This window comes from Oncorhynchus gorbuscha, linkage group LG25 (genome assembly GCF_021184085.1).
Source record: "Oncorhynchus gorbuscha isolate QuinsamMale2020 ecotype Even-year linkage group LG25, OgorEven_v1.0, whole genome shotgun sequence".
NCBI lineage: Eukaryota > Metazoa > Chordata > Actinopteri > Salmoniformes > Salmonidae > Oncorhynchus > Oncorhynchus gorbuscha.
Window position 1 is genome coordinate 2,815,182 of NC_060197.1, and position 26,350 is coordinate 2,841,531.

The 26,350-nt window shown below is 44.9% G+C and overlaps 2 protein-coding genes across 7 annotated transcripts in view; both read right to left on the reverse strand.

Annotated features, from left to right (window-relative positions):
- The window catches only part of LOC124013588 (ankyrin repeat and sterile alpha motif domain-containing protein 1B-like), a 474,760-nt gene extending 462,801 nt beyond the window's left edge, over positions 1-11,959 (reverse strand). The window contains 1 exon segment of the mRNA XM_046327903.1: positions 11,326-11,959. Within this exon segment, the coding sequence (XP_046183859.1) occupies positions 11,326-11,456 (131 nt within the window). The 5' untranslated portion in view covers positions 11,457-11,959.
- Positions 11,960-14,756: 2,797 nt separating this feature from the next.
- LOC124014303 (UHRF1-binding protein 1-like) overlaps positions 14,757-26,350 on the reverse strand; it is a 61,714-nt gene continuing 50,120 nt past the window's right edge. For 4 of the 6 annotated variants that reach the window (XM_046329134.1, XM_046329131.1, XM_046329133.1 and 1 more), the window contains 6 exons: positions 26,131-26,303; positions 22,576-22,726; positions 20,864-21,120; positions 20,679-20,787; positions 17,958-18,112; positions 14,757-17,117 (listed from right to left, as the gene is read on the reverse strand). In XM_046329134.1, the coding sequence (XP_046185090.1) occupies positions 16,989-17,117; positions 17,958-18,112; positions 20,679-20,787; positions 20,864-21,120; positions 22,576-22,726; positions 26,131-26,303 (974 nt within the window). In that variant the 3' untranslated portion in view covers positions 14,757-16,988. Of the gene's footprint in view, positions 17,118-17,957; positions 18,113-20,678; positions 20,788-20,863; positions 21,121-22,537; positions 22,727-26,130; positions 26,304-26,350 lie in introns of those variants that run through there. The other 2 variants (XR_006835001.1, XR_006835002.1) reach the window with 2 other exon arrangements.

Consider the following 26,350-nt stretch of genomic DNA (forward strand, 5'->3'; position numbering starts at 1 on the left):
CCCATGCCAATAAAGCCCTTAAATTGAATTGAAACTTAATTGAGAGAGTGTGTGTGTGTGATCCCACTTACATTCTCCACAGTTAACCCCTGACCCACGTCTACCACTCCTCCAGACTACTCCTTTACATCTCCCCATCCTCTATCTTTATGGATGGTCTGTTACACCCCTCCTACACACACACACACACACACACCAGAGGTGGTCTTCCCATATGGTTGGTTTAGTCACACACACGCGTCAGAGGTGGTCGTCCCAGACTAGGCGGTTGAGGAAACACACACATATCTGTGTTGGCCTGCCAAGGCTAGCGGTTCAGTCTAGTGGTCCACTACACCATGAGTGCTGCTGTGGTGGGAAAAAAGTGACATTTATTACTGATTCTACGCGTTATAATAATACCAATTCTGAGTGTTGTGGTTAGAAACTATTACAGAAATAAACAGCATTTTGTGTTATTTACTCTCTGGTCTTCATAGACCGATACATACTGGGAAAATGAGCGAGGACCAATCACGATCTCTGTGTGTGTGAAATTACAGTGTTGAGGGGACTCCGGGATGCTGGACTTCTAGGCAGAGTTGCAAAGAAAAAGCCGTATCTCAGACTGGCCAATAAAAATAAAAGATTAAGATGGGGACAAGAACACAGACACTGGACAGAGGAACTCTGCCTAGGAGGCCAGCTTCCCGGAGTCCCCTCAACACTGTTGATGTTGAGACTGAACAGAGGAACTCTGCCTAGGAGGCCAGCTTCCCGGAGTCCCCTCAACACTGTTGATGTTGAGACTGAACAGAGGAACTCTGCCTAGAAGGCCAGCTTCCCGGAGTCGCCTCTTCACTGTTGATGTTGAGACTGGACAGAGGAACTCTGCCTAGAAGGCCAGCTTCCCGGAGTCGCCTCTTCACTGTTGATGTTGAGACTGGACAGAGGAACTCTGCCTAGAAGGCCAGCTTCCCGGAGTCGCCTCTTCACTGTTGATGTTGAGACTGGACAGAGGAACTCTGCCTAGAAGGCCAGCTTCCCGGAGTCGCCTCTTCACTGTTGATGTTGAGACTGGACAGAGGAACTCTGCCTAGAAGGCCAGCTTCCCGGAGTCGCCTCTTCACTGTTGATGTTGAGACTGGACAGAGGAACTCTGCCTAGAAGGCCAGCTTCCCGGAGTCGCCTCTTCACTGTTGATGTTGAGACTGGACAGAGGAACTCTGCCTAGAAGGCCAGCTTCCCGGAGTCGCCTCTTCACTGTTGATGTTGAGACTGAACAGAGGAACTCTGCCTAGAAGGCCAGCTTCCCGGAGTCGCCTCTTCACTGTTGATGTTGAGACTGGACAGAGGAACTCTGCCTAGAAGGCCAGCTTCCCAGAGTCGCCTCTTCACTGTTGATGTTGAGACTGGACAGAGGAACTCTGCCTAGAAGGCCAGCTTCCCGGAGTCGCCTCTTCACTGTTGATGTTGAGACTGGACAGAGGAACTCTGCCTAGAAGGCCAGCTTCCCGGAGTCGCCTCTTCACTGTTGATGTTGAGACTGGACAGAGGAACTCTGCCTAGAAGGCCAGCTTCCCGGAGTCGCCTCTTCACTGTTGATGTTGAGACTGAACAGAGGAACTCTGCCTAGAAGGCCAGCTTCCCGGAGTCGCCCCTTCACTGTTGATGTTGAGACTGGACAGAGGAACTCTGCCTAGAAGGCCAGCTTCCCGGAGTCGCCTCTTCACTGTTGATGTTGAGACTGGACAGAGGAACTCTGCCTAGAAGGCCAGCTTCCCGGAGTCGCCTCTTCACTGTTGATGTTGAGACTGGACAGAGGAACTCTGCCTAGAAGGCCAGCTTCCCGGAGTCGCCTCTTCACTGTTGATGTTGAGACTGAACAGAGGAACTCTGCCTAGAAGGCCAGCTTCCCGGAGTCCCCTCAACACTGTTGATGTTGAGACTGAACAGAGGAACTCTGCCTAGAAGGCCAGCTTCCCGGAGTCGCCTCTTCACTGTTGATGTTGAGACTGAACAGAGGAACTCTGCCTAGAAGGCCAGCTTCCCGGAGTCGCCTCTTCACTGTTGATGTTGAGACTGAACAGAGGAACTCTGCCTAGAAGGCCAGCTTCCCGGAGTCGCCTCTTCACTGTTGATGTTGAGACTGAACAGAGGAACTCTGCCTAGAAGGCCAGCATCCCGGAGTCGCCTCTTCACTGTTGACTGTTGAGACTGGACAGAGGAACTCTGCCTAGAAGGCCAGCTTCCCGGAGTCGCCTCTTCACTGTTGACTGTTGAGACTGGACAGAGGAACTCTGCCTAGAAGGCCAGCTTCCCGGAGTCGCCTCTTCACTGTTGACTGTTGAGACTGGACAGAGGAACTCTGCCTAGAAGGCCAGCTTCCCGGAGTCGCCTCTTCACTGTTGACTGTTGAGACTGGACAGAGGAACTCTGCCTAGAAGGCCAGCTTCCCGGAGTCGCCTCTTCACTGTTGATGTTGAGACTGAACAGAGGAACTCTGCCTAGAAGGCCAGCTTCCCGGAGTCGCCTCTTCACTGTTGACTGTTGAGACTGGACAGAGGAACTCTGCCTAGAAGGCCAGCTTCCCGGAGTCGCCTCTTCACTGTTGACTGTTGAGACTGGACAGAGGAACTCTGCCTAGAAGGCCAGCTTCCCGGAGTCGCCTCTTCACTGTTGACTGTTGAGACTGGACAGAGGAACTCTGCCTAGAAGGCCAGCTTCCCGGAGTCGCCTCTTCACTGTTGACTGTTGAGACTGGACAGAGGAACTCTGCCTAGAAGGCCAGCTTCCCGGAGTCGCCTCTTCACTGTTGATGTTGAGACTGAACAGAGGAACTCTGCCTAGAAGGCCAGCTTCCCGGAGTCGCCTCTTCACTGTTGATGTTGAGACTGGACAGAGGAACTCTGCCTAGAAGGCCAGCTTCCCGGAGTCGCCTCTTCACTGTTGATGTTGAGACTGGACAGAGGAACTCTGCCTAGAAGGCCAGCTTCCCGGAGTCCCCTCAACACTGTTGATGTTGAGACTGAACAGAGGAACTCTGCCTAGAAGGCCAGCTTCCCGGAGTCGCCTCTTCACTGTTGATGTTGAGACTGAACAGAGGAACTCTGCCTAGAAGGCCAGCTTCCCGGAGTCGCCTCTTCACTGTTGATGTTGAGACTGAACAGAGGAACTCTGCCTAGAAGGCCAGCTTCCCGGAGTCGCCTCTTCACTGTTGATGTTGAGACTGGACAGAGGAACTCTGCCTAGAAGGCCAGCTTCCCGGAGTCGCCTCTTCACTGTTGACTGTTGAGACTGGACAGAGGAACTCTGCCTAGAAGGCCAGCTTCCCGGAGTCGCCTCTTCACTGTTGACTGTTGAGACTGGACAGAGGAACTCTGCCTAGAAGGCCAGCTTCCCGGAGTCGCCTCTTCACTGTTGACTGTTGAGACTGGACAGAGGAACTCTGCCTAGAAGGCCAGCTTCCCGGAGTCGCCTCTTCACTGTTGACTGTTGAGACTGGACAGAGGAACTCTGCCTAGAAGGCCAGCTTCCCGGAGTCGCCTCTTCACTGTTGACTGTTGAGACTGGACAGAGGAACTCTGCCTAGAAGGCCAGCTTCCCGAGTCGCCTCTTCACTGTTGACTGTTGAGACTGGACAGAGGAACTCTGCCTAGAAGGCCAGCTTCCCGGAGTCGCCTCTTCACTGTTGATGTTGAGACTGAACAGAGGAACTCTGCCTAGAAGGCCAGCTTCCCGGAGTCGCCTCTTCACTGTTGATGTTGAGACTGGACAGAGGAACTCTGCCTAGAAGGCCAGCTTCCCGGAGTCGCCTCTTCACTGTTGATGTTGAGACTGGACAGAGGAACTCTGCCTAGAAGGCCAGCTTCCCGGAGTCCCCTCAACACTGTTGATGTTGAGACTGAACAGAGGAACTCTGCCTAGAAGGCCAGCTTCCCGGAGTCGCCTCTTCACTGTTGATGTTGAGACTGAACAGAGGAACTCTGCCTAGAAGGCCAGCTTCCCGGAGTCGCCTCTTCACTGTTGATGTTGAGACTGAACAGAGGAACTCTGCCTAGAAGGCCAGCTTCCCGGAGTCGCCTCTTCACTGTTGATGTTGAGACTGGACAGAGGAACTCTGCCTAGAAGGCCAGCTTCCCGGAGTCGCCTCTTCACTGTTGACTGTTGAGACTGGACAGAGGAACTCTGCCTAGAAGGCCAGCTTCCCGGAGTCGCCTCTTCACTGTTGACTGTTGAGACTGGACAGAGGAACTCTGCCTAGAAGGCCAGCTTCCCGGAGTCGCCTCTTCACTGTTGACTGTTGAGACTGGACAGAGGAACTCTGCCTAGAAGGCCAGCTTCCCGGAGTCGCCTCTTCACTGTTGACTGTTGAGACTGGACAGAGGAACTCTGCCTAGAAGGCCAGCTTCCCGGAGTCGCCTCTTCACTGTTGATGTTGAGACTGAACAGAGGAACTCTGCCTAGAAGGCCAGCTTCCCGGAGTCGCCTCTTCACTGTTGACTGTTGAGACTGGACAGAGGAACTCTGCCTAGAAGGCCAGCATCCCGGAGTCGTCTCTTCACTGTTGACTGTTGACTAATATAACGAAGCTGCCATTTGAGGACTTGTGAGGCGTCGGTTTCTCAAACTAGACACTAACGTACTTGTCCTCTTGCTCAGTTGGGCACCGGGGCCTCACACTCTATTCTAGTTAGAGCCAGTTTGCGCTGTTCTGTGAAGGGAGAACTACACAGCGTTGTAACAAGATCTTCAGTTTCTTGGCAATTTCTCAAGGAATTGCCTTCATTTCTCAGAACAAGAATAGACTGATGAGTTTCAGAAGAAAGGAATTTGTTTCTGGCCATTTGGAGCCTGCAATCGAACCCACAAATGCTGATACTCCAGATACTCAACTAGTCTAAAGAAGGCCAGTTTTATTGCTTCTTTAATTAGAACAACAGTTTTCAGCTGTGCTAACATCATTTCAAAAGGATTTTCTAATTATCAGTTAGCCTTTTAAAATGACAACCTTGGATTAGCTAACACAACGTGCCATTGGAACACAGGAGTGATGGTTACTGATAATGGGCCTACATAGATATTCCATTCAAACGTTTCCAGCTACAATAGTCATTTAGAACATTAACAATGTCTACACTGTATTTCTGATCAATTTTATATTTTAAATGGACAAAAAATGTTATGCTTTTCTTTCAAAAACAAGGACATTTCTAAGTGACCCCAAACCTTTGAACGGTAGTGTGTGTGTGTGCGTATATATATATATACATATACACATACACATATACACATACACATATATACATACACACACACACCATTCTGTTTTAGTGATCTGCTTAAGATTCCAACACAAGCAACAGAAGACAGAAAACACACGCACACAGTATCTGTCTCTCCAATCTCTCTGTTTAAATTGGCACAGAGCGACAGAGACAAGCCTCCCCTGCGTTTATTTTTTATGTGTTCTGCTGCTTGTGTTGGAGCCCTGAGCAGATCACTGCTGTGTGTGTGTGTGTGTGTGTGTGTGTGTGTGTGTGTGTGTGTGTGTGTGTGTGTGTGTGTGTGTGTGTGTGTGTGTGTGTGTGTGTGTGTGTGTGTGTGTGTGCTCTGAGAATCACCACCTCTTCTCACATCACTTCAGCACTGTTTGTTTGTGGAGCAGGATGACATACTGTACTCTCAGCCACACACTGATCAAAGGGGGTTCTCTCTGTGTTTGTGCAATTGTAGAACCCCTTCAGTGACAGTAGCCACTAGAACAAGGAGTAACGATAGCAAGCACCGACAACAACCAGTACTTGACTCTCCTGTGTAGCTAGAGTGTTCAACATATCTGGCATGTGTTGGCTTTTAAAAATGTTCCTTCTTTCATCACACAATCATCCTCATAATTTCCCAGATATTGTAATGGACGAGCATTATTGTCATGTGGTAACGATGGTCATCACTGTAATAACTGCCTGTTTACATAATAGACCTACAGTCACAAATCCCTCTTCATCATTACTGTGCCTCTACATAAAACCAGGCGCTGATACATGCAGAAGTTAACATAATCAACTGTACACATGAACTATAGGTCGACTGATTAATCGGAATGGCTGATTAGTTAGGGGCGATTTCAAGTTTTCATAACTCTGTATTTTTGGACACCGATTTGGCCGATTGTTTTGTATTTTTATACCTTTATTTAACTAGGCAAGTTAGTTAAGAACATTCTTATTTTCAATGAGAGCCTGGGAACAGGGGGTTAACTGCCTTGTTCAGGGGCAGAACGACAGATTTGTACCTTGTCAGCTCGGGGATTCAATCTTGCAACCTTATAGTTAACTAGTCCAACGCGCTAACCACCTGCCTCTCATTGCACTCCACGAGGAGCCTGCCTGTTACGCAAATGCAGTAAGAAGCCACGGTAAGTTGCTAGCTAGCATTAAACTTATCTTTTAACCTCTTTGCGCCACCTTCTGCGTCCCACCCAGCCATCTGGAAATGCAAATGCGCCACGCCGAATGCTAATAGCGCTCCTTAAAACTCAAACGTTCATTAAAACACACATGCAGGGTACTGAATTAAAGCTACACTCGTGAATCTAGCCAACAAGTCAGATTTTTAAAATGCTTTCGGTGAAAGCATGAGAAGCTATTATCTGATAGCATGCAACACCCCGAAATACCTGAAGGGGAACTAAACAAAAGAATTAGCGTAGCCGGCGCTACAGAAAACGCAGAAATAAAATATAAAACATTCATTACCTTTGACGAGCTTCTTTGTTGGCACTCCTATATGTCCCATAAACATCACTATTGGGACTTTTTTTTCAATTAAATTGGTCAATAAATATACCCAAAATATCCATCTATGAAAACTGTGTGATCCAGAAAAAAACAGTTTCAAAACGCAACGTCATTTTTTTAAATGAAAAAAGTTGCCTATAAACTTTCACAAAACACTTCAAAATGCTTTTGTAATCCAACGTTAGGTATTAGTAAACATTAATAATCTATCAAATTGATCACGGGGCGATGTGTATTCAATAGCTCCACGTCTTCAAATCATGGTCGGAAATCTCTCTTCCAAAACATACTGTCGTACACCGGATGGTATGGGGTCTCTCTTCTTCGTTTGACCAAGGAACAACCTCCAGGCAATTGCCAAGACTGGCGACATCGTGTGGAAGCTGTAGGACTTGTAGGCTTGGAGCCATCTATTTTGCTGTGCCATAGACAATACATGCAACTGGCGCATTGATATTTTTTCCACTTTTTGGTGATCAGTTTTCCTTGGGCTTTTCGACGAAACACACGTTCTGTTATAGTCACAGCCGTGATTTAACCAGTTTTAGAAATGTCAGAGTGTCTTCTATCCACACATACTAATCATATGCATATACTATATTCCTGGCATCAGTAGCAGGACATTGAAATGTTGCGCGATTTTTAACAGAATGTTCGAAAAAGTAAGCCATAGGCTTAAGAGGTTTTAAAAAACAATCAATCAATCATAATCACTAGTTAAACTACATATGGTTGATGATATTACTAGTTTATCTAGCGTGTCCTGCGTTGCATATAAATCGATGCAGTGGCATTTGCTGAAAAAGGACTGTCGTTGCTCCAACGTGTACCTAACCATAAACATCAATGCCTTTCTTAAAATCAATACACAGAAGTATATATTTTTAAACCTGCAGATTTAGCTAAAAGAATTCCAGGTTAGCAGGCAATATTAACCAGGTGAAATTGTGTCAGTTCACTTGCGTTCATTGCACGCAGAGTCAGGGTATATGCGATAATAATAAACGTTTTGTTTTCGAAATGATAGTTTCCGGATTCTACCATATTAATGACCAAAGGCTCGTATTTCTGTGTGTTATCATGTTAATTAAGTCTATGATTTGATAGAGCAGTCTGACTGAGCGATGGTAGGCAGCAGCAGGCTCGTAAGCATTCATTCAAACAGCAATTTAGTGCATTTTGCCGGAAGCTCTTCGCTGTGCTTCAAGCATTGCGCGGTTTATGACTTCAAGCCTATGAAATCCCGAGATTAGGCTGGTGTAACCGATGTGAAATGGCTAGCTAGTTAGCGGGGTGCGCACTAATAGTGTTTCAAACATCACTCGCTCTGAGACTTGGAGTAGTTGTTCCCCTTGCTCTGCAAGGGCCGCAGCTATTGTGGAGCGATGGGTAATGCTGCTTCGAGGCTGGCTGTTGTCGTTGTGTTCCTGGTTCGAGCCCAGGTAGGAGCGAGGAGAGGGATGGAAACTATTCTGTTACACTGGCAATACTAAAGTGCATATTAGAACCTCCAATAGTCAAAGGTATATGAAATACAAATGGTAGAGAGAGAAATAGTCTTATAATTCCTATATTAACTACAACCTAAAACTTCTTACCTGGGAATATTGAAGATTCATGTTAAAAGGAACCCCCAGCTTTCATACAAGGAACTGAAACGTTAGCTTTCTTACATCGCACATATTGCACTTTTACTTTCTACAACACTTTGTTTTTGCATTATTTAAACCAAATTGAACAGGTTTCATTATTTATTTGAGGCAAAATGGATTTTTATATATGTATTATATCAAGTTAAAATAAGTGTTCATTCAGTATTGTTGTAATTGTCATTATTACAAATAAATAAAATAATAAAAAAATTGGCCGATTAATTTGTATCGGCTTTTTTGGTCCTCCAATAATCGATGTCGGCGTTGAAAAATCATGATCAGTCGACCTCTAACGTGAACTACGACCGAGTACACGTGAACCACGACCGAGTACACGTGAACCACGACCGAGTACACGTGAACCACGACCGTGTACACCTGGTACACGTGAACCATGACCGTGTACACCTAGTACACGTGAACCAGGACCATGTACACCTAGTGTATGTGAACTACGACCGTGTACACCTGGTACACGTGAACCACGACCGTGTACACCTAGTACACGTGAACCACGACCGTGTACACCTAGTGTACGTGGACTACGACCGTGTACAGCTAGTGTACGTGAACTACGACCGTGTACAGCTAGTGTACGTGAACTATGACCGTGTACAGCTAGTGTACGTGAACTACGACCGTGTCCAGCTAGTATATGTGAACTATGACCGTGTACAGCTAGTATATATATGAACTATGCCCGTGTACAGCTAGTATGTGTGAACTATGACCGTGTCCAGCTAGTATATGTGAACTATGACCGTGTACAGCTAGTATATGTGAACTATGACCTTGTACAGCTAGTATATATATGAACTATGCCCGTGTACAGCTAGTATGTGTGAACTATGACCGTGTCCAGCTAGTATATGTGAACTATGACCATGTACAGCTAGTATATATATGAACTATGCCTGTGTACAGCTAGTATGTGTGAACTATGACCGTGTACAGCTAGTATGTGTGAACTATGACCGTGTACAGCTAGTATATGTGAACTATGACCGTGTCCAGCTAGTATATGTGAACTATGACCGTGTACAGCTAGTATATGTGAACTATGCCCGTGTACAGCTAGTATATATGAACTATGCCTGTGTACAGCTAGTATATGTGAACTATGCCCGTGTACAGCTAGTATATGTGAACTATGCCCGTGTACAGCTAGTATATGTGAACTATGCCCGTGTACAGCTAGTATATGTGAACTATGACCGTGTACAGCTAGTATATGTGAACTATGACCGTGTACAGCTAGTATATGTGAACTATGACAGTGTACAGCTAGTATATGTGAACTATGACCGTGTACAGCTAGTATATGTGAACTATGACCGTGTACAGCTAGTATATGTGAACTATGACCATGTACAGCTAGTATATGTGAACTATGACCGTGTACAGCTAGTATATGTGAACTATGACCGTGTACAGCTAGTATATGTGAACTATGACCGTGTACAGCTAGTATATGTGAACTATGACCGTGTACAGCTAGTATATGTGAACTATGTGATGCCAGCAGTCTTGTGGGACTGGTACAAAATGAAACTTCAAAATACTGTACTACATGGCAGTTGATATGTACATATTGTTGTTTGATTCCTTTTCCAAATTTAACTGTAAGATGTAAATATTGGTGTTTTTATTGTTCCTGGAGGCTGTTGCTATGGTGATGTACAAGCCTACCCTTTAGCTCCATCTCTTCACGTGCAGTTTAAGCACGCACAAACACAGTTCCCATGCTCCCCGTCCCTCTTGCTTCATAGGCGTACGCCCTTCCCATCTTCAACTGTCTTGTTCCTCACTCTCTCCCATCAGTGCACCTCAACACGGCTGTAAAAGCAAAGCACTGCTGCACGGCCTGAGGTGATGCTCCTCCCGTACGCCCGGTCCTTTGATCCAACTGATCACCTATCTGTCCTCTCTTCTTTACTGATAGAGATGGAAGGAGAGGCCTGGAGGAACGGGACTATTCTCACAGTCTAAAGTTGTCTTTATACGAGGCTACAAGGTTCCGTTTTGGCCTAAAAGACAATCCTTTTATAAGTTTACAGTATAACATACCGCCAGCCATTCAGCAACATATCACAAACACTTGGACTATGTTATGGTGATTTAATAGTAGCCTATTTAATGTATCAATGACGGCACACTGGCATAGGTCTACACACCATGAGGTCTTCAAATGGCCCTCAATAGGCACTGAGTGTTTAGGCTACTGATCAATGCCAAATGTTCATTAGTAGACATATTTTGGGGTACCTTCAAGTCGTATGATACTGTATGGAAGAATGGTCTGGTTACTTAAGACAGAAATCAATGCGATTTGATTTGGAACATATCATACGGATTGGAGAACGTAAAATATCCTACTAAATGGAGGGACCCAAAAGAACGTCCCAAACCATACTAATTGCGCTGAGACCAGGGTGAAATTGACAAATATATCTACAATGTAACATCAACATTTGCAGTAGCAATTGATATGCGTATTAGGCTACAGGTCATTGCTGGCAACACCACCTTCAGACAAAAACCATGCATCATTATAATGTATAGCCAGGGTCAGTGTAAAAGTGCACAACAATTTGACAGCTGTCAAGATTGATGTAGCCAATCTTATGCACAGTTTGTGCGCCGAGTTTATACGCAAATCCCCTTCTCGGACACAAAGACTACAACCAGGCTTTAGCAGAGCCTGCCTCTGGCTTTCCTGAATTCACATAAAGTAATTAGTCTCATATGTGAGTTTGCGTAAAAGTGCTATGCTCCAACTTTGGCGCAACAGCCCGTCTTTTTCAACGTAGACCATCAATATAAGTATGTCAATAGTAGTATCAACAAGGCAATCATCATATGACATTAAAGTGTATGTTGACGACTTCGTTTACCTCAGTAGGTTTGGCAGAGGTATGGAGCCCGAGGCTGTCCCCAGGATCCCCCTTTTCCCACTCAGTAATTTCTCCACCAGGACCACATTCCCGGTCCGGGCCGCTTCTAGTAGTTCTTGTTCCTTCCCCATCCCGACCGAACTTCTTATTATCCCGGATTTCTAATCCAAAACCGGTATGTAGAAAGAGAATAACGGCGGTGGGGATCCCCCTTCACTGTATCTTGTGAAAAAACATCTCAGTGTGTTCTTTTTACTGCATGTTGCAGTAAGCGTTCCCTCAAATGGGTAGGTTACCTTCCGCGGTTTGCTGCAAGGTTGGCAGGCTCAGTTGCAGAACGAGTCCATTGACGAACCGAACGCAGGAATGAAGAACCGTAAATAGCGCATTTTGCACGGTGCTGCCTGCTGCAGCTGGTTCGAGGGGACTAAGAACAAGCCGGTTGCCAAACCCAGACCGCCACTCGCTCTCTTCTCTCTCCGTTCGGCTATTTTCTCCTCTCTTCGTGTAGCCCAAACACGCTGTGTCGTGTCCTCCCGTTGTATATCTGTCTGTTATTGTAGCATCCCAATCGCTCCCTCTTTCTTTCTCAGTTCTCCACTTTCTTCGAACCGCACTCACCAGAGTGCCTAATGGTATCCTGCCTAATACAACGTTGTACAGAATGGGCGTGGATAGCGGGTTACAGCACCAACCCGAGGCGAAAAGGCTTTGTTATTTATTTGCTAATTTAAAGAAAGTCACAGGTTATATAAAAAGGCTCCTATATTCGAATAGCAGTCAGCTTTAGGAGGAATATCGATTTGTATATTCCACTATTGAGCGAATAACGGGTGCACATTTCATTATTATTGGTTTATCAAGATAACCGTCCAAAATACATAAATCAGTGGATGCTGTAAAACAAATATATAGTGAAAATAATAGCAGCCTTGGTCTATGCCACCTGTTTGTGTGACAAAACAAGCAAGAGACCGATGTTTTTTGAAGGTCTGCTCTGTCCATTGACAGGCTTGGATTGAGACACACACCCTTTGTCAATCTCTTCCTGCCTTGCCAGAAGATTTTAAAATGTTTTATGTAAACTTTATTTACCTAGGCAAGTCAGTTAGGAACAAATTCTTATTTACAATTAAGGCCTACTCTGGCCAAACCCTCCCCTAAACCCGGACAACCCTGGGCCAATTGTGCACCGCCCTATGGGACTCCCAATCATGGCCGGTTGTGATACAGCCCGGGATCAAACCAGGGTCTGTAGTGACACTGGATCTCAGTGCTAGAAGCGTCTTAGACCGTCACTCGGTGACCTGCAGAGAATACACAGTTATTGACTATTTCACTATCGGTTAATTAGGAACGATTTCACTATTTTGGTAACAATGCTGTAAATTAAGAAACACACACACAGTTGTGTGATTGTGCCCTGGCCCCTGTCTGGACCTCAGTGCATTGCTTCCTGTCTTGCTGGGAAGAGAAGAACGTCCTATTGAGAGGAGGGTGATGGAGAAAACCATAGAGAGTAGGACTTCATATAGCCTACTAAACAAGAGTGAGGAGAGGAATCTCCTTGCCAGAGCGAGAGCGAGTGAGAGAGCGAGAGAAGCAGCTGCAGCCCCATGGGGTGTTGGATAGAGATACTACAATCTGACTGTCAGGGGAGAGTAGTGAAGCTGATCTCATAAGCCAAATCTATTCCATAGCAGAACCACAGACACATACAACACAGTCCTTATTTCACTCCATTGTTTAGCTGTCGTTCGGTCATTTCATTGGTAGATGAGAGGAGAAATGTGTGCTTCAAAACGAGTCAAACCTATTAAATGATAAGTCTTTTTTCATTTTCTACTCTTCTCCTTTCTGATTTTGAACTGGATTATATGACAAAACCACAGCAAGGGGCGCATTCAGCAAGGCAAAACGTTTTTGGAACATTCAGATCAAAGTATGCTATAAAAAACTAAGTTTAACTCTGAAACATACAATAAGGAGTTACCTTGGCTATTTTCATGGCATTTCTATCTGCAACATTTGAATATTGAATGTGGCTCTGGGTGACAACAGGGGAACCTACCGTCAATACCCATACCTACCAGTAGATGTCAGACTTGGACTGCTTTTCTGTCTTCATCAAGGACGTTGGCAGCATACATAACAGTGGACAGTAAGGGCTCTGTCTCAATCCATCCATGTCCTCTCCTTGACTACTCGGATTCGAAATACCTGACCACAATTAACTATAAGCAGTCTAGCACATTTAATATGGCCGACATCACAGGGCCATTTCTTTGATCTGCAAACAGTGGTTTCTGTTGCTCTTCGCTCATCAGGGGAAGTCCCATCTTCATAAGGTGTTTCGGTGCTGTCCATGACACCTTCTGAAGGGTGCGCCCATCGTGTTGATCTGGCCCAATCTGAGCCAGGTGGCTTGTCCACTGCTCCTCCCACTTAAGCCAGAGCCATTGAGATGCTTTCTCTGGCTCCCTTTCAGTTAATCTTTCCTCAATTCCTTTTCAAAACACACTGGAGAAGGCCTGAGTGGAGGGATCTTGGACCATCTCCTTCAATACGTTTGAGAATGAGGCCAGGCGATACTCTAGAACCCTCAAATTTAAATCTGGACCTCTAAACCAGTTCCACTGCTTTTTTCTCCTCTAGACCTGGGACACCAGGTTGTGCTATTCATTCTCAGGTAGAACAAAAAAACAGCAGCACTCTGGACTACCAGGGTTGGATTTGATTACTCCTGGCCTAGGATGTGAGGAGTCACAAATACGAATTGAGAATGAGCCTTGCCTCCCATCTATGTGGCAGACCTTTCACTGTGTTCCCTTCACTCCTCAGTGCCCTCTACTGGTAGACACTTGGTCTTCAATCCCTTGTCAATGTCTGATACTTTCAGCAGCTTCCTCTATCCACTCCTCCCATGGAAGTGTTTTCTCTGTCCCGTTAGTGGACTGGTGGAAATTCCCTGGTCCAGATGCACCAGGTTTAAACCCCCCACAATTCAGTAAAGACAGATGATCTTGGGTGTGCACCATGTTTCATAAGATTTACATTTTGATCGTTTCTGATACTTAGTGAATTCAACTAAAAAAAGTTCAATTCCGCCACTTTTCAACCTCATTCATTATTGCCATCAACATACCCGTCTACACAGGTTTGAAAAATCACTGTTTTTAAAATGTATTTACTTTTGATGTCATTGGGCATAGAAATGTGCCATTTTCAAATATGCAGATACTGGTATTGTGCTGAAGACAATGAAAATGAGGTTGGAATTGCCCTTTCAGGTAGATAGGTAAAACAACCACATCACAATCATTGAAAGTAAAAGTTCCCTCAATAGAGAAGCTATCAGCATAATCATTGCTAGTAAGAACAGACAAGTGCAAGTGTTAGTGCAAAGGAAGAACAGTAGGACAACTGAGAAAGACATTTTTGATTGGATACCTTTTTATTTTCATCAGTAGCTCAGCAGCTTTGACAGACAAATATTACAAATCATTTTCTTTTTGTACACAGGTTCTCAGGAGGCGGAGCTCCCAGGAGAGGAGCGGCTGAGCAGGTCAAGGGAGGAGCTATTGTAATGAGGGGGCGGGTCCGTTTGGACCAGGAAGTGGATGAGTAAGTTAACTCCGGGGAGGGCAGCCTTTAAAGTACAATCAAGCATTCAAATCCTACCAGCCATTCAAGTTTTGTCAGTGCATCGTATCAAGGCAGAGCGCAGACAGCGCAGCTTGGAAAGACATTCAGCTGGACTGAACTAGGCCTAGGCTGAGCTAGGTCCACCATTTGGATTGTTAAGGACTTTAACGTAGAAAAAGTATGTATTCCCAAACTGCCCTTTTTGAAGGACTAGGATGGGGTCATTCGAGTGAGCCTGCCAGTGAAAACCAAAGAAAGACCAGTTGCCATCGTTGGTGTAAACAGAACTACCTTCACCTTCTTCGGTTTTGTTTTAGGGTAGTTGTGTTTTTACTTGATCTCATTGCCATACGGGACAGAGAACCTGCAGACTACACCTTTAAAGAGAGGCAAGCCATTGTAATACGTCAGCAAATCTCATACTACTACTGGAAATGTCCCTGTGTGAGACGTGATGCTTCAGACAGAACTGCCTTCTGACTGAACTCTGTGTGAGCCAAAAGCATGCTCCAAAGGGGAAATACAGCTCTATTCTACAACACTCCAAGGCTTCCCCAACAGACAAGCATGGTGCAGCAGATATGGGCACGACGTCACGTGGTTGAAAACTACACGTGTATAATTATGCAAATATAGAATGCACGCACAGAAAAACACATGCCTGTGTTCCCCTCCTGCACTGGGAGGAGTTACCTAACGTAGCAGGCGTAAAATAAACACCTGAAACTGGATCCTTTACAACAAATCTTGACGAGAAGGGGGGGTCAGGGAGGTTTTCTTCCGCAACATTCAACCAATCCAGTACATGTAGAGGAGAAGATGGAGCGTCACCTTGTTAATGTCAAAAAGTGGAAGTCGCATCACAGGCTCTTTCCATTTCCCCTTAAAACCTGATCGTCGGAGTAAATGTTTTTAGTTGCAAAACGTTTTGAACAGAAAATACATTTTGTAAAGGAATCCAAATAATGAATACACCCCAGGCTTTATCCTCATAGGAGAAAAGAGATGGTAATAGCTCTCCATATTAGTGTTCTTTCCACTCATTGGATAATCGAGAGATGACAGGATAGTATTCTCAACCGGATTGGATGATGCTTTCATACAGGGATCGTATTTACAGTGAATGTAGTTCAAAAGTGCTGGACACACAACTAGCTATTTACATGTAGAAAAATAGGGGGGAATAAACAGTGCAGTGGGACATTATGGGCATTGTAGACATCAACTAGATGGAATGGAAGAAAAGTACATGTGAAAATATATAATTGTATATTTTCCTTTTCAATTAAATGAAATGCTTGTTTTAGTTGCATGACAAATACATGTTGAACACACTGCACAACCATTCAGAATTCTGTAGAAAACATTGTGTACGCTTTGCCCATCATAAGTACATTACCATACACACACCAAATACAATTGGTTCAGCGCTAGATACATTTTTTTCCATAAGCACCAAATTACATGTTCGGTTTCAGCGCAGTGCAAAATAAGTCTATTTTTAAGACATTCCTCCAAAGATATGACATTCAGTGTCTCACCCCACCCAGGCAAGCCACTCCCATCAAAGGTCATATTACATATAGAAGGTATCGATTCGGGGAGCACAACAATCACGTAAAACAAGCATGTGTACTGCAGTCCTAGTCCCAGCCCAGGGATGACAGGCAGCACTGTATCGAGGAGGGGATGAAAGTCTTAACACTGTCCACTCTCCAGTGAGGGTGGTAGGTAGGCTGAAGTTAAAAAGTAGACCCCTTCTCTGGTTTAGGGACTGCATGTGTGTGTGTGTGTGTTAAGGAGTAGACTTCATGGACTTTGTGTGTGTGGTCTAGTTCTTAGGTGACCAGTTCTTCATAAGAACAGGCTTGAATGACCTGGCTGATGCTTGAATAATACTTGTGTGATGCTACATCAAGTAGCTCCAGTATCCAGCACCCCTCTCTCCTCTCTGCTTCCCCCCTGTGGTGATATGCAGCACTACAGACTGGTGGTCACTGGGCCTCTGGTGGCCTACCCTAGCTGTTGCTCACTTTGAGACTCTTCATGCGGTGTAACAGGGAGTCCTTCTCCATTTGGGCCTCAGCTAGAGCCATCTTGGCTTTGGAGAGCTCCAGTTTCAAACACTCGTTCTCCTCTATCAGCAGCTAGGGGTAAACAGAAGAGATGGTGTTGATAAGCGTGGTGGTTAAATTCCTATGAAAGAGTGCAGGGCATAACATTTTATTTTTGGTCCACCAGCCAGTCAGATTTTCTCCCTGCTAAAATTACACAAAACAAAAATCGCGGTTTGTAATGTATCCAAAACAAATGCATTACTAGAAAGAAGTGCTGTGGTATATTGTTTAATTGAATTTGTGACTTGAGTACACACACAAAATATCACAGATGAGAAAGACTTTCACCTGCCCCTTTACGGGCCGGAGGTTACCATGGTAACGCTACTCCAGTCATGTTTGTGGCTGTGAGATCGAGTCTGACTAGTAGAAGCGTCATCTTCGCTTCCCGAGCAGTTGAAACGCAAACATGGAAAAACAGCCTAGCTAGTGAACATAACAATGTAAATAGCCGAGAAACACAACGTGTCACTTCAGTAGACTTTTGTTTCAAGTAAATTTTACAAACTTTTATGCCTGTGCGCAGCGCTTCTAAGAATGTATATTTCACTCAGCTCCTCACATGCACAGTGTTGCAGTGGAATAGGCTACATAAGATTTGCAGTTTTAACTTTGTGCGATCAATTTACAAGCTATGAAACAAAACGGTGGAAATCATTTGAAAACAAATAAAACAGTATTTACTTGCTTATTTTTTATTCATAAATGATAGTGAAATGATCGCACTGTGGAGCCCTGACCCCCCGCCAACATGGCTGGTGTAAATAGACATTCTTACCCGACAACTCAAAAATCAACCCTCATTTGGCAGGTGGCGGGTGTTCATTTTAGGCCCTGGATGAGTGGGTGGTGTGTGTGTGAACTACTCACCTGTTCTTTGTTGGAGGGGGCTGTGCTAGGGCTAGGAGGGCCGGGGGTCTGTGTGCCCTTGAGAGTGCTGCTGACCACACTCTCAGGGACTGGAGACAGACCACTGTCAATCAATTGGACTTCTTTCTTAGGCCCCGCCTCAGACACATTTTCCACTGTGACAACAGAGAAGGTGGGCAGGGAGTGGGTGAAAGGTAGAAATACATTTGAAAGGCATGTCATTGTATGATGATGAAATGAGATGGTGTTGGGGCGGAGGATGCAGGAGGGTGTGTGCGCGTGTGTGTATATAAGTGAGGCAGTGTGTGTTTGTGTATGAGTGAATGTGTGAGACTATGTGCACGCTTAAGAGTGCACGTGAGAGAGTGAGGCAGTGTGCTGCCTCAGATTGTATGATGGCCATTTCCATATACTCCATAATGTTATGAAGAGTGATCAGATGAATTGGAAAGTCCCTCTTTGCCATGCAAATGAACTGAATCCCCAAATAACATTTCCACTGCATTTCAGCCCTGCCACAAAAGGATCAGCTGACATCATGTCAGTGATTCTCTCATTAACACAGGTGTGAGTGTTGACGAGGACAAGGCTGGAGATCACTCTGTCATGCTGATTGAGTTTGAATAACAGACTGGAAGCTTCAAAAGGAGGGTGGTGCTTAGAATCATTGTTCTCCCCAGACCTTAATTCCATTGAGAACTTGTGGTCAAACAAAAACCCAAATTCTGACAAACTTCAAGCATCGATTATGCAGGAATGGACTACCATCAGTCAGGATGTGGCCCAGAAATTAATTGACAGTATGCCAGGGCTGATTGCAGTGGTATTGAAAAACAAGGGTCAACAATGCAAATATTGACTCATCAACTTCATAATAATTTGCATCAACTTCATGTAATTGTCAATAAAAGCCTTGACACTTATGAAATGCTTGTAATTATACTTCAGTATTCCATAGTAACATCTGACAAAAATATCTAAAGACACTGAGGCAGCAGACTGAAAATTTACATATGTAATTCTCAACTTTTGGCCACGACTGTATATACAGTTAAATACAGTTATATACAGTTATATTAAAACTTTTTTTCAACTGCTCCACAAATTTCTTGTTAACAAACTATAGTTTTGGCAAGTCGGTTAGGACATCTACTTTGTGCATGACACGTCATTTTTCCAACAATTGTTTACAGAGATTATTTCACTGTATCACAATTCCAGTGGGTCAAAAGTTACCATACACTAAGTTGACTGTGGCTTTAAACAGCTTGGAAAATTCCAGAAAATGATATCATGACCGTAGAAGCTTCCGATAGGCTAATTGACATCATTTGAGTCAATTGGCGGTGTGGATATATTTCAAGGCCTACCTGTAGATGTATTTCAAGGCCTACCTGTAGATGTATTTCAAGGCCTACCTGTAGATGTATTTCAAGGCCTACCTGTAGATGTATTTCAAGGCCTACCTTTTAGCGCAGTGCCTCTTTGCTTGACATCATGGGGAAATAAAGAGAAATCAGCCAAGACCTCAGAAAAAAATTGTAGACCTCCACAAGTCTGGTTCATCCTTGAGAGCAATTTCCAAATGCCTGAAGGGACCACGTTCATCTGTACAAACACCATGGGACCACGCAGTTATCATACCGCTCAGGAAGGAGATGAACGTACTTTGGTGCGAAAAGTGCAAATCAATCCCACAACAGCAAAGGACTTTGAAGATGCTGGAGGAAACAGGTACAAAAGTATCTATATCCACAGCAAAACGAGTCCAAAAATCGATATAACCTGAAAGGCCGCTCAGCAAGGAAGAAGCCTCTACTCCAAAACCCCCATAAAAAAGCCAGACTACGGTTCGCAACTGCACATGGGGACAAAGATAGCACTTTTTGGAGAAATGTCCTCTGGTCAAAAATAGAACTGTTTGTCCATAATGACCATCGTTATGTTTGGAGGAAAAGGGGGAGGCTTGCAAGCCGAAGAACACCATCCCAACCGTGAAGCACGGGGGTTGCAGCATCATGTTGTGAGGGTGCTTTACTGCAGGAGGGGCTGGTGCACTTCACAAAATAGATGGCATCATGAGAGGGGAAAATTATGTGTATATATTGGAAGCAACATCAAGACATCAGTCAGGATGTTAAAGCTTGGTTGCAAATGGGTTTTCCAAATGGACAATGACCCCAAGCATACTTCCAAAGTTGTGGCAAAATGGCTTAAGGACAACAAAGTCAAGGTATTGGATTGGCCATCAAAGCCCTGATCTCAGTCCTATAGAACATTTGTGGGCAGAACTGAAAAAGCGAGTGCGAGCAAGGAGGGCTACAAACCTAACTCAGATACACCAGCTCTGTCAAGAGGAATGGCCCAAAATCTACCCAATTTATTGTGGGAAGCTTGTGAAAGGCTACCTGAAACATTTGACCCAAGTTTAAAAAATGTAAAGGCAATGCTACCAAATACTAATTGAGTAAGTAAACTTCTGACCCACTGGGAATGTGATGAAAGAAATAAAAGCTGAAATAAATAATTCTCTCTACTATTATTCTGACATTTCACATTGTTAAAATAAAGTGGTGATCCTAACTGACCTAAGACAGGGAATTTTTACTAGGATTAAATGTCAGGAATTGTGAAAAACGCAGTTTAAATGCATTTGGCTAAGGTAAGCTTCCAACTTCAACTGTATATGAGTGAATGTGTGAGGCAGTGTGTGTGTCTCACCCCCTATAGAGAAGGCTCCATCGTCTGTCCTGTGGATGAGCAGGTTGGAGATGTGCAGGGTGATGGGGGTGGTATCAGGGTCAGACGGGTTGTCACGGAGACCATCATCCTGCAGAGGGGGACAGAGGTTAATGTGTCTGTGGTTAATGTGTCTGTGGTTAATGTGTCTGTGTGTTCATCCCCACCTTCAGGTCGATGTGTGTGTCCCTGACGCTGATCTCCATCGGGAGGACCTGGGGGGCGGAGTCATCCTCCAGGAAGTGAGCCAGGTTCCTTAGCGACGACATGAGGAAGCTGGCCCGGTAGCCATGGACACGCAGCTGGAGGAAACCGTTGGTCTCGGCCAGGGGGGAGTGGGTGGCAGCACAGGGCCCGCTCTCCAGCCGAGCCCTGACCTCCGGGAGATGGGTGGTCCCGTCTGAATTGGCCTCCAGACCACCACCTAGCGAGGGGACGAGGAGAGTAGAGAGAATCATCAGGACGTAATCAATCAATTCCCATTAAAAAGAGAAGGCATAGATCGTATTGCAGCCAAACAGAATCACTGCAACCACAACTCAAAGAAAAGGCTCAGGGATGGCCGCTCGGCAGGCATACAACCAGACATGACCTTACTGCTGACGCCAGTCTATGAATCCATTTCTAAGGTGTGACTAATTTGTAACGCAAGGGCCCTTCTGGGGGTGGGGGTACTGATCCCATTCAACTATTTAAAGGCCAGTGAAGTGTCACAGCAGCTGCACCCACGCAGACACACATGAATACTACAAAAACGCATCGGTCACTGCCTCAGTCAGGAAGGAAGGAGAGATGGAGGGAGGAAATGGCAGACGTGAGCTAAGGTAGGAGATAAAAACAAGAAATGGTGAGAAAGTGATAAAGGAGAGCTAGACAGTGCAGGGTAGGAAAGGAGAGCGAGAGAGAGGGGTAGTGAAGGAGAGAGATGGAGATTATTCTGTGAAAGAGGGAGGAGGTGGAGCTGAGTGAGCGAGCACTGCCTCATAGTACTGGTGCTAAATATGGACCTCAACAACCCCTCTTAAATATTCACACACGTTGGAGGTGACATGCTGGAGACACATGCACACAACCTGTGGTGCCACAAAAACACATACAGACACTGGGTTTAATGTAGCTGGTAATGGGAGCAAAACCCCCATTAGTGCTAATGCATCGTCTCACTGCAGCAGTTAGACACACACACACACACCCCTTGAGAGACACACTGCAGTTACATACCCTTGAGACACACATTGCAGTCACACATTGTGTGTGTTTTTTACTATCCTTGTGGGAACCAGAAGTTCTCACCAGGATAGTAAAACAAGGAAAATCGTGTGGACATGTTGCCAATCCCCACAAGGAAAAACACTATTTATGGGCTTAGGGGTTAGGTTCAGGGCTGGCTACAATTAGGGTTAGGTTTAGGGGTTTGTGGTTAGGGAAAATAGGATTTTGAATGGGAATCAATTGTTTTGTCCCCACAAGGATAGTAAATCAAACGTGTGTAGCATGCTTGGTGGAGCAAAAATACTATCTGTCATTTCATACCAATGATGAAATCAGAGACACACAATCAGGTAGTAGCACTTGTGCGCAAGCTTGCATTTGCCTACCCATGCTTATGTTCCACACACACATACCTTCGCTGCCTGGGGCAGGGGGTACCATACCGGCGAGAGTTATGGAAGGGTAAACCAAGTCAATTGGGAGTGTGTGTGGGAGTGTGTGGACATAACCCAGCTATAGATAGTACTCCAAGAAACTGGGGAATCGCCAAACTGCAGTGTGTGTGAGTGCAATGTGTGTGTACTAGCCCAGATGTATGCATGCATGTATACATGCGTATGAGCATATACATTTGTGTGTCTACGCATGCGTCTGTGTGTGTCTTCACCCAGGCTGCGGTTGCTGAGGTATTGTCGGAGGCTGACGTTTCCCAGCTGTGTGGGTCTGACGCAGCCCACCTCCAGAGACACAGCCGTGCTCTCCCCTCGCACTTCCATCCCCCCACACACACACTGCACCTTCAGCACCAGCACCGACACCTGGGAGGGAGAGAGGCATTACGTTGGATAAGAGAGTCAGCTAAAATGAATAAAAATTTAAGTTAATTCAATCAATTCAGAAAGTGGGGTAAAATGATAGTTCAGGAAATGAAATATGCTCATGTGTACTCATATACAGTGCCTTGCGAAAGTATTCGGCCCCCTTGAACTTTGCAACCTTTTGCCACATTTCAGGCCTCAAACAAAGATATAAAACTGTATTTTTTTGTGAAGAATCAACAAGTGGGACACAATCATGAAGTGGAACGACATTTATTGGATATTTCAAACTTTAACAAATCAAAAACTGAAAAATTGGGCGTGCAAAATTATTCAGCCCCTTTACTTTCAGTGCAGCAAACTCTCTCCAGAAGTTCAGTGAGGATCTCTGAATGATCCAATGTTGACCTAAATGACTAATGATGATAAATACAATCCACCTGTGTGTAATCAAGTCTCCGTATAAATGCACCTGCACTGTGATAGTCTCAGAGGTCCATTAAAAGCAGAGAGCATCATGAAGAACAAGGAACACACCAGGCAGGCCCGAGATACTGTTGTGAAGTTTAAAGCCGGATTTGGATACAAAAAGATTTCCCAAGCTTTAAACATCCCAATGAGCACTGTGCAAGCAATAATATTGAAATGGAAGGAGTATCAGACCACTGCAAATCTACCAAGACCTGGCCGTCCCTCTAAACTTTCAGGTCATACAAGGAGAAGACTGATCAGAGATGCAGCCAAGAGGCCCATGATCACTCTGGATGAACTGCAGAGATCTACAGCTGAGGTGGGACACTCTGTCCATAGGACAACAATCAGTCGTATATTGCACAAATCTGGCCTTTATGGAAGAGTGGCAAGAAGAAAGCCATTTCTTAAAGATATCCATAAAAAAGTGTTGTTTAAAGTTTGCCACAAGCCACCTGGGAGACACACCAAACATGTGGAAGAAGGTGCTCTGGTCAGATGAAACCAAAATTGAACTTTTTGGCAACAATGCAAAACGTTATGTTTGGCGTAAAAGCAACACCCTGAACACACCATCCCCGCTGTCAAACATGGTGGTGGCAGCATCATGGTTTGGGCCTGCTTTTCTTCAGCAGGGACAGGGAAGATGGTTAAAATTGATGGGAAGATGGATGGAGCCAAATACAGGACCATTCTGGAAGAAATCCTGATGGAGTCTGCAAAAGACCTGAGACTGGGACGGAGATTTGTCTTCCAACAAGACAATGATCCAAAACATAAAGCAAAATCTACAATGGAATGGTTCAAAAAGAAACATATCCAGGTGTTAGAATGGCCAAGTCAAAGTCCAGACCTGAATCCAATCGAGAATCTGTGGAAAGAACTGAAAACTGCTGTTCACAAATGCTCTCCATCCAACCTCACTGAGCTCGAGCTGTTTTGCAAGGAGGAATGGGAAAAAATGTCAGTCTCTCGATGTGCAAAACTGATAGAGACATACCCCAAGCGACTTACAGCTGTAATCGCAGCAAAAGGTGGTGCTACAAAGTATTAACTTAAGGGGGCTGAATAATTTTGCACGCCCAATTTTTCAGTTTTTGATTTGTTAAAAAAGGTTGAAATATCCAATAAATGTCGTTCCACTTCATGATTGTGTCCCACTTGTTGTTGATTCTTCACAAAAAAATACAGTTTTATATCTTTATGTTTGAAGCCTGAAATGTGGCAAAAGGTCGCAAAGTTCAAGGGGGCCGAATACTTTCACAAGGCACTGTATATATATGCATATGCATGTACAATGCTTTCGGAAAGTATTCAGACCCCTTTACTTTTTCCACATTTAGTTACGTTACAGTTCTAAAATGGATTAAATAAAACATTTTCAATCTACAATCTACACACAATACCTCATGAAAGAAAAAAACATTTTTAAATTTGTTTGCAAATGTATTAAACATAAAAAACAGAAATACTTTATTTACATACAGTATTCAGACCCTTTGCTATGAGACTCGAAACTGAGCTCAGGTGCATCCTGTTGTTTCCATTGATCGTCCTTGAGATGTTTCTACAACTTGATTGGAGTCCATCTGTGGTAAATTAAATTGATTGAACATGATTTGGAAAGGCGCACACCTGTCTATATAAAAGGTCCCACAGTTGACATGCCAGTTCAAAAACCAAGCCATGAGGTCGAAAGGATTGTCCGTAGAGCTCTGAGACAGGATTGTGTTGAGGCACAGATCTGGGGAAGGGTACCAAAACAGTTCTACAGCATTGAAGGTCCCCAAGAACACAGTGGTCGCCATCATTCTTAAATAGAAGAAGTTTGGAACAACCAAGACTCTTCCTAGAAATGGCCGCATGGCCAAACTGAGCAATCGGGGGAGAAGGGACTTGGTCAGGGGGGTGACAAAGAACCCATAGTTCCTCTGTGGAGATGGGATAACCTTCCAGAAGGACAACCATCTCTGCAGCACTCCACCAATCAGGTCGTTTTGGTAGAGTGGCCAGACGGAAGCCACTCCTCAGTAAAAGGCACATGACAGCCCGGTTGATGTTTTCCAAAAGGCACCTAAAGACTCAGACCATGAGAAACAAGATTCTCTGGTCTGATGAAACCAAGACTGAACTCCTTGGCCTGACCGCTAAGCGTCACATCTGGAGGAAACCTGGCACCATCCCTCCGGTGAAGCATGTTTGTGGCAGCATCATGCTGTGGGGATGTTTTTCAGCAGCATGGACTGGGAGACTTGTCAGGATCAAGGCAAAGATGAACAGAGCAAAGTGCAAAGAGATCCTTGATGAAGTCCTGAGTGCTCTGGAGCAGGTTCTCAGACTGTGGCAAAGGTTCACCTTCCAACAGGACAACGACCTTAAGCACACAGCCAAGAAAACACAGGAGTGGCTTTCAGACAAGTCTCAATGTCCTTGAATGGCCCAACCAGAGCCCGGACTTGAACCCGATCGAACATCTCTGGAGAGATCTGAAAATAGCTGTGCAGTGACACTCCCTGTTCAACCTGACAGAGCCTGAGAGGATCTGCAGAGAATGTTAGAAACTCACCAAATACAGGTGTGTCAAGCTTGTTGCGTCATACCCAAGAAGACTTGAGGCTGTAATCGCTGCCAAAAAGGGACTGAGTAATGGGTCTAAATACTTATGTAAATGTGATTTATTTTTTATATATTTGCAAAAATGTCTTAAAACCTGTTTTAGGTTTGTAATTATGGGGTATTGAGGGGGAAAAACAATTTAATCGATTTTATAACAAGGCTGTAACGTAACAAAATGTGGAAAAAGTCAAGGGGTCTGAATACTTTCCGAATGCATTGTATAGTGTGCGTGTATGCATGTGTGTGTACAGCACGGTGTCTGTTCATGTGTCCATGCCTGAATGTGGGCATACATTTCCTGTGCATGTGTGTATTACCATGTCTTTGGTAGGTTCGTCGATGCTCTGGGAGGTGGCACTAACAGTATCTGGTGAGCCAGCACAGTCCTGCTCCCCTGTGCCCATGGCCGCTACTGCTGCTGCCTCCTTGGCAATTTCTGTGGCACTCTGCTCCCTCACCACATCCTTAAACCCTGAGATGGACACGTCATCTGTGGACACAGAATTAATTACAATTGGTGGTCTGCTACCAATACAT